Source organism: Chenopodium album, chromosome 27 (assembly GCF_948465745.1).
Source record: "Chenopodium album chromosome 27, dcCheAlbu1.1, whole genome shotgun sequence".
Taxonomy (NCBI): Eukaryota; Viridiplantae; Streptophyta; class Magnoliopsida; order Caryophyllales; family Amaranthaceae; genus Chenopodium; species Chenopodium album.
Genome location: NC_137860.1, coordinates 1,485,209 through 1,494,655, shown reverse-complemented (window position 1 = coordinate 1,494,655; position 9,447 = coordinate 1,485,209). Strand labels below are relative to the sequence as shown.

Genomic DNA, 9,447 nt, shown 5'->3' with positions numbered 1-9,447 from the left:
ACAGGCATCAACTTATGCTTGAAAAATTCTACATATTGCCCTACAAAAAATGGCTTTAACTGATTGCCATCTAAAATTTATTGATATAAATCACTTGCTCCTCATATTGGTGATCTTGGTTGTTTCAATTGATAAAGAAAGAAAAGTCTTACTTTGATATTACTTCTTTGGACATAAGCAATCAATTTTCCTAAAATAGCTAACCATGTCCACATCACAAATAAGGACGTAAAAGAGTATCAAGTTATAAGTTAATGAGCACAGGCTCAACAACAATAGATAATCTAGAATAGAAGAAGCTAAAGATAATTTGACAAAATGCTCAACCTAGACAGGTAGAGGCAGCACCTGATGCAGTCGCATACCAATGCACCATCCTTCTCAAAGGGGACATCATCGAATGAATTTTGGACTTTCAACACAATACCAGCCTACCAGGCAATAGCAGACTCAATCTTTCCCCATGAGACCAAAGCAGGTCCCCGTAGCCTTTTCTTCATCTTCTTAACCACCTTACATGCCTCCTTTTTCTTCGACATTTCAAGCAAACCCTTAACTAAACCCTCCATTGCCTCGAATGGAGGCACCCATTTGCTCTTCAGAATCACCTTACACGTATCCAATGCTGAAAGAAACTCTCCTTCTTGCACCAAATGCCTAAACAAGGTATAATATGTCAACGAAGACGGTGCAACATGCCCGTCATTAATCATCCTCTCCAAACCCATTTTAGCCGAATCCAAAGCTCCTAACCTACAGAACCCATAAATAACCCAATTATAACAAGCTGCATTCGGCTTTACACCTTTAACCTCCATCTCTTTCAACAACTCCATAGCTCGAGCGCACTGCTTATCCTTACACAACCTCACAATCATATGCTTATAAGTAGTCACATTACTCTCTAAACCCCTCCTTAAAACCTCCTTCAACATCTCATCAAACTTCCCCCAATCCTTCCCCTTCAAATACGCCCCCAACATCACATTATACGAATGAATATCGGGCGAAACCCTAAACTCCTCCTCCATCTTCCCCACCAACAATTCCTCCGCCAAACCCACCTTCCCCTCCTCACAATACGCCCTCAATTTCAAATTATACGCTTTAACACTCGGCGAAACCGACATTTTCTCAGCACCACAATCAAAAACCTCATGAAACTCATCAAATTTCGAATTATTCAACAACGCAGTAAGAATTGCACAAAAGGGTTTTTCACTAGCATGAAATTGAGGACCATAATCATAAAACAAACGAAGAGCAGAGTCAGTCATACCAGCTTCAGAGTAAAGCATGATGAATCGAAGCACGAAACCTTCAGTAACCTTCTTCCTCTTGGAAAGGTGATCTTTGACGATGGTTTCGACGAGATCGCAGCGATTGGCGCGGGCAAGCTTGCGGACGGCATAAGGGTAGATGGGGCGGTAGCGAGTGAAGGCGGAGAAGGAGGATTGAGAGAGGAGAATGTCGGCGATTTTGGTGGGGTTTGATTCTGTAACAATGGAGGATTGAGCTGCGCGAAATGAGGAAAAGGGAGGAGAGAGAGTGGTGGTGGAGAAGGAGGAGAGTTGAGAGGGGTGGAAAAGGGGTGAGCTTGGTTTTGGTGTGAGTGCTTTGCGCAGTGAAGAAGCCGCCATTGTTGAGGAGAAATGAAGGTTTTGAGTGGTTTGAAGAGAGTGATAATCGTTCAAAGACTTAAAACTAGAAAAAAGGTTTAGTTGGGCTACCCCTTAAATTGTCAATACAGGCATTCAGGTCGGGTTGGGTCTTATTCGGATCGAGTCTTGTTGTAGGTCGGTCGGTTCATGTCAAGTCTTGGTTTATTGGGTCTTATTTAGATTGAGTTTCGGAGTTATAATACAATTATAAGTGTGAGTTCATTTCAAGTAATCAAACTAGTAAAGTTTGAATTTGATTGTAACGGACATGTTTATCCTTTTAAGTGCAAGTTGGTATTGATTCCGTCAATTGTGATCTGGGTCAATTGCACTTTTGAGTATAAAGTTCAGGTTTGGTTTAAGTTAACTCATATCATATGTAAATTGGGTCACGTACTCTTTTGAGTGCAAGGATAGAAGAAACATTATTATATTTTTTTACAGTAGGTTAGTTCCCGTGCCATGCACGGTACTTTTCAATAATTGATTTTAAAAACATAACAAAATCAAAAAATGATAAAAATATTATTTGTTGATTTAATATTCACATTTTGTTATTTAAGCCCGTAACTTCTATTACATTAGATAATTTGCCTAAGCAATGACTTTTTTTTGACTTGGCAATATCAGTGCCCAATACGGTCAAATTCATTTTTTTAATCGACACGCTAAATCTTTTATTAAGTTTGCCAACCCATGTTTCAACGGTAAATACCTCTAGTTATTAATAAGTAAAAATCAATCAAGTATGCATTGACATGAGTTTGACAAGATTTCTTAGACTTTATATGTTTTTATCAAAACTATAAATCACAAAATTTATTCAAACTAAAATTTGTAAACTGTGTCAAATAGTCTAAACATGTCGACTAAAAAAGAAGAGAATAAGTATACAATATAGTGATCAAAAGTCTAAATATTGCATTTATTAAAACACTAAAGTAAATGTTTCCTTCGTTGTTGCTGCCGGCTGATACTTCATTATTAGGACAATCTGATCATTATATTATTGTTCTATCACATTATTTCACATTAATTCTATCCCTAGTCTCTTGTTCGTCCATGGTATCACAAAGCACCTTGCCTCTTGTCTCAGGCAACAAAATAACCAGCAGCCCACAAAGAAGCATTGTGATACCAAACACCCCATAGCTATAAACCATGTTTAGCCTCCCAAATAAGATCAACACCGGATCGAAAACCGAGCCTAAAAACATTGCCTGCCTTACTAGACATGAGGCTGAATTTCTAATACAAGTGGGAAATAGTTCTATTACATACATCAGCACTATGTTGTATGCCATACATGCACAAAATAAAGACACTAGCTCTAACGCGATAAATAATCCCTCATGACTATGTTTTCCTATTATAGAAAACGCTATGCTCGTTGCACCACTTATGGTACAAAACCCGAGCAAAGAGGTCCGTCTATTGCATCTCTGGATCCAAAAAAGGAAAGTGAGTAGATACGAGGCCAAGGACAATAATGCACTGAATGTCGACGTTAAGTAGATATTAAACCCCAAATTACCAACACCTAAAAACATGCCAAAGTACATAAGACCGACGCCAAATGATAAGACCATAGATGCCAACAATCGTTGTACAACCCATCTTTTCTCGACCAAAATCTTAAGGGTTGCAAAGGGGCTAGTGTTGGTGGGCGTCGTTTTAGTACCGGTGTTGTTGGTAATAGTAATCGAGGTCGAGTAAACTTGGGTTGGTGTTCCTAATTTCCTTAAGACGGTCATGGATTCCTTTTCTCGCCCTTGCATGAATAACCATCTAGGAGACTCATAGACGAAAAAATAACATAATACAGAACATACGATTCCTGGAATCGAAATGCATAGATACAAGGTCCTCCAAGACGAAAACCTTGTTAAGTAGGCAACGCCAGTTAGTGCCAAAATTCCAAATGAAAAGTGGATGAATGCTACCATAACAAATTGTGACCGCCATTTTTTGCCAACTCTTTCCGTCATCAAAACTATTGCACAAACTGCAATTGGGGCACGACCCGCCCCACTTAAGAAACGAAAAGCCGAATACACCCAAATATTGGGAGAAAATGCAGATGCTAGGGCAGCAAGGGACATTACCAATGAAGATAGGCAAAGGAGGTTTTTTCGGCCTAGTGATGAATCACCAAGTGTGGCTAGCACCAACCCGCCTAATAGACATCCAACAAAGTAGCAAGTCGTAGGGAGGCCGGTGATGAAGGGACTAGCACACTCGAGATCCCACTGTGATATGATTGAGGTATGCACGTTGTTGCCAATGTCCCAAGCCCATTGGTTCCTCGAAAGGGTGCATATGCTAGACTTATTACAAGAGGTATTATGCTTACTTGTGCAATGCCATGTTGGTTGAGAATGAGCAAATATACTAATGTACGTTTGTTGACTATCGAAAAATGTTGGTAGTGATGTGAGAATGGCTTGCAAGATCTGAGTCGCGGTTACACGACCTACACTCTTCTCGATCATCTCTTCTATAGAAATTGAAGGCCGGACTTGGTCGGATCTTGTAGCCTCTTCTACATGTGTTGCACCAACTTGCTCCATTCTGGTAAGTAGGAAAAATAAAATTTGATTTGTACTACAATTACTGGATATGAGGCTATCTAAATATCTATATAACCTGCAAAGTTCATCAAGAAAAATTAGAAATGATTATCAGAGAAATTATAAGGAGATTAAATGCAAAATAATAATTTAATCTTCCTACATAAGTACATAATATACATACCTGCTTTTGTAGGGCTATGATATTGGCTATGTTGCAAGCTAAGCTCAGCTCCCTGACAATTAAATTAAAGTGGTAGTAATGAAGTTTGTATACTCCGTATATATATAGCCAAGTAGTGACAAGAAGGGATCAATTTTTAACATAGAAAAATGGTTGATGTAATCGTCACTTTTGATTGTACGTGTAACTTGCATGGAATAATATAACGTGACTAGTGAGGTGTGGCAAACTAAAAGTCTATACAAAGGGTCTGTTCATAATTACTGAACTGAAATGATTGGAGCTGTATAGAACTGAGTAAAGCTGAAATGAATATTTTATGAAAGAAGGAAATTAAGAGCTGAATTGAACTGAACTGATTGAAGCTGAACTGAACTGAACTTAACTGAAATTAAGCTGAAGTGAACAGGCCATTTTATGTCTCGTTTTTTATTTTAAGTTGTGTGTTCACTTGTTCAGCTTTACTCTACTAATATTTGCTCAGCTCATCAACTTATTACAAAGTACTAAACTGTAATTAATAATTAGGACAATTAATAATTATATTGTAATATAATTTATTGTTTTGCTAACCTCGATCATTTTAATATAATTAGCGTGTTGAGTTATTTTCTTTGTTCGATTCAGCTAAAAAGTTCAAAAGAACAGGGTCTATATGTTAAATTGTTAACCAAGAAATTTGGTATTCGTATAAAATAAGTATATTTTTTACCGCATCGCTTGCATAGGATATTTTTTATTTTTTTATTATTAATCAACAAACTAGCCCACTAACACAAAAAAATAAATAAATAAATTAAAAATCAAAGCAAGATCATAGCTAAAGACCTAAAGTATATCAAAATACATTTGAAAAAGATGCTGTTTTAGACCCTTCTTATTTCCAAAGATCTCTCTTCAATGAAATTTCTATTCATTCCTTCTGGCTCGGAATAGAACATGCGCAAGCATATATACATACAACATACCTGTGTATGTGTAGCATATTGATCTCGATCATCTCAAAACACATGCATGCGCTCGCATATATCAAGCAAGATATGAAGGATTAATCAAAGAATACTCTGTTAAAACTAGTAATAATTATATTTATTTTGATATTGCCATCGAAATATTCTTTTTCTTCGATATAACCATTTTTTAGGTAAAATTGGCCTCAATAGCACCAACTATAGGTTGGGTAAAGAGAATAAGTGAATAACACAACCTTAATCGAGTACACTCTACATCACAGACTATTAATAAGTTTGGTGTAGAAAATGTCATAAATGATTTGGATTGTATAAAAAATGATATAATAATAAAAAATTTAGAAGCTATAACATTTTATATAAGAAAATGAAAATATTAGCATAGATTTGTACCCATATATGAGGTTTCAAAAAAAAAAGTACCCATATATGAACTTATATACATTTATCCTTAAATTGTTGACAAACTTTGACCGCGTAATATGAAAATTTAGTTGATTTCATTTTACTTTAGAATAATTAGTATTCCTTAATCAATTTTTTAATAAATTTTTAGTGAGTAGTAGGGGTTTATACAAAGTATGCTACCAAATGATTTTATTCTTATATTATAAATGTTTCTAATTTTAAGATTTATACAAAGTATGCTATCAGATGATTTTTATTTTTTTACTAAAGTAAATTTTATTGTCAAATGATGAAAGTTTGAGAAAATAATGATAATATTATAATAATCTTGGAAATTAATATATTACAATAACATTTTTTTTTAATTCTATGTTAATATTTTTTTAACTAAAAGTTTCCTAGTATGTAAAATATATGTGAAAAAAAAAATATGTATAATCAGATTAAATATGTTGTTAGATTGGAATAACTATTATGGTAGGTTATAAAATGAATGTCATAATATAGCAAATAAAAAAAATAAAAAAAATAAAAGGAATGAATATATGGCGGAAAAATTATTACTAGGAAATGATTTATTTATTGTTGAGTTATTGACTAATATATCTAGGTTGACTCTTTCAGCAGAATGAATATGTTTGTAGATCAAAATTAAATGAAGATCTAGATCGTTACGAGTATAATCTAAAGAGAAGTTTTCAAAAAAAAAAAAAAAAAAAAAAAAGAGTATATTTTAAAGAGAAGGTATTGGGTGCAGCAAGTCGCACCAAACAATTATAAGGATATATACAATTTATCTTTGGTAGAGGATATTACGGTTTGTTAGAAATATCATTATATAGCTAATAATCATCCAGCCAATAAAGAATATTATAGACACAATTATAAATGATATCATATAACTAATAGAGGATATCATCTAGTCGTATATAGTCAATAGAGAATATTATCAAGCCAATTAATAAAAGATATCCTAGACACAATTATAAATGATATCATATACCAATTGGTTATTGGTGTAGCGGTGATTGGAAACTACGTACACTTGGTAAGGAGGACTCGCGTTCGATCCCCCGCAACAACAATTGGGAGGGGACTGGAACCTAACTACCCAGAACTGATTTCGAATCCGGATAGCCCAAAGGGTGAACTGGTTAAAATAACAAAAAAAATTATATTATATAGCTAATAGGCTATATCTAGCAATGATAGAATATATCATCCAGTCAATAATGGATATCATCCAATCAATCGAGTATATCATCCAATCAATAGAGAATATATAAAACCAGCTGACAAAACATGCAATAGTTTGTGTATTCAAAATGACATACTGAGTATGTATATATTTTTGAAAGATACTGAGTATGTATATATAGTTTGTGAATGAAACTGCACTTAGCTTGGTAGGGAGAACCCGTGAAACCTAATCACCAAGAATTGATCCTCAAATCTGGATTAAACCAAAGGGTGAACTGAATATAATATTAAAAAATAAATAAATAAATAAATAATGAATGATTTTTTTTTTGTGAAAAAACATTTATTTAGTGATATTTTCGTAAATAAATCAATTATTTATTTTATTTAATGTGGACCATAAAAATTGATTTATTGTTGATTAATATTTTGTTACTTTATTTACACAAATGTCACTAAATAAATAAATTTTTATTTATCATGATAATAATTATAAACTAGAACTTCTTATTTTTATTTTTTTTCCTTTTTTACGGGGACTAAGTGATGTAGAGCCGTAGAGGAAGGATTGGAAAAATGTTAAAGAGTAATTTGTTTATAACCACTTATCAAACAGATTGGAAGTATTTTAAATTCAGTGGGTCTTATGTGTGGCTAGTCACATTGTGTGACCGCTTGTAAAAGAATAAAGTAAGCTCTGATTGAGTAACCCCTACAACTGACTGATGAGTAACCCCTATAACACTGACTGATGAATAACTCATATAACACTAGTGAAGTAACTACTATTACACTGATCGGGTAACCCCTATGACACTAACAAAGTAATTCTCATGATGATTGATCACGCAATATAATCAACCACGTATAAAACTTATGTTTTAACTTTCTATTAAGTACAATATAATTAATTATCAAATGAAAATCTGGCAAAATAATTTTGTTAAGATTTTTAACAGATTCAATTTCTTCAGAATCCTTGATTTGTGTGAGATTCTAGACAATGACAATAATGATAAATTTTCCCTATGATCTTATATACTTATTATATACTCTTGAAACTTTGAAGTCATTCTTTAATAGTAAAAACTACGGTGTATGTGAAGTCACTCTTTCGTTCATTTACACCTCGTGCATAATAAGGTAGCTGGAACTCAATGTAGTTGCATTTATAACATAGTGGCTTGGCCGCTACGTGCGCAAACTTTGCACCGACATTGTTTAAATATTCTAGGAGTGTTTCTAATAAGGATCTTGCTAACTAGCGTCTGATCAGCCGTTAGATAAGAAATAATTATATTGGTTGAAATAGTATTAAGGCATGTTCATATTTACTGAACTGAACTGAACTGAATTGATTGGAGCTGAACTGAAGTGATTGGAGCTGAACTGAAGTGATTGGAGCTGAATTGAACTGAGCTAAACTGAATTGAGCTGAAATGAATATTTTATGAGAGAGGGAATTTAGGAGCTGAACTGAACTAATTGGAGCTGAATTGAATTGAAATTAAGTAAATGTGAACATGCCCTAAGTTAGGAATGCATGACAAAATCATACGTCATTCGATGTAATTAATGTTAGTTTACTATAATATTTCCACTTTCAATTCTTTTATATAACGCCCCGGGGACGCTCATTAGCTTTTGCATTCTAATAATGATATGTAATTGATTTGCAGACCTGTTGTGAAAAATGAACCAATTAGAATTAAAACTTAAAAGTGATACCCTACAAGTTTAATTTAGGAAAATTTGTTAAAAAATAATCCCAACTTTTATAGGTTGGCTCAAAATTAAATAATCCTAACTTTGAATTAATTTTAAATAATTCGAACTTTGGGGTCATCTGCTCAAAATGGTCCTAAGTGACGGTAACTTGTTAAGGAAGTAATTTTTTATATTTATAGATTTAATAAGTGACACGTGTCACCACCAGATTAGTTGAAATATATTTTTTTTTCTAAATAAAAGAAAACTAAAAAACATAAGGAACCAGCCTCACCCGCCCACGCAACCCCAACAACCACCCACGATAGATTCCGGCAGTCCTCCTACCAACCCGACTAGGTCCACCACCTACCCCCATCCTACACCGCACCCAGATCCCTTACCACGAGCTGCCGAGACGCCCACTCTGCCTTCCCTTAGCTTGATCGCGTCCCAAAACAATCACCGCCAAACCCAATATTAAGATCTTAAAAACCTTCTCTCTCACTGTACAAATCCCCAGCCACTACTAGCTCCCTACCTCGAAAGCCCTGTCTCTAGGATTTAGAGAGTCAGGGAGGGACGGCTGGGGGTTTATACGATGGAGGAGGATTTTTCATTTTTTTTTTTTTTCAGATTTCAAGGTGGGCATGCCTATTAGTGTTTTGTGGTGGTGGATTGGTGTGGTTTGGGGGGAAAGATTGACGAACAGGGGTAAGGGAAAAGGCATCGCCGTCGCCGACAGT

At 34.6% G+C, this 9,447-nt stretch overlaps 1 protein-coding gene and 1 pseudogene across 1 annotated transcript; both read right to left on the bottom strand.

The window, feature by feature from the left end:
• Positions 1–431: 431 nt before the first annotated feature.
• Positions 432–1,640, bottom strand: LOC145618965 (small ribosomal subunit protein mL103 (rPPR7)-like). Its single transcript, XM_081673572.1, has one exon. The coding sequence runs from the start codon at positions 1,638–1,640 to the stop codon at positions 432–434; it is 1,209 nt and encodes a 402-aa protein (XP_081529698.1).
• Positions 1,641–2,683: 1,043 nt separating this feature from the next.
• On the bottom strand, positions 2,684–4,231 carry LOC145618964 (organic cation/carnitine transporter 2 pseudogene; annotated as a pseudogene).
• Between the last annotated feature and the right edge of the window lie 5,216 nt (positions 4,232–9,447).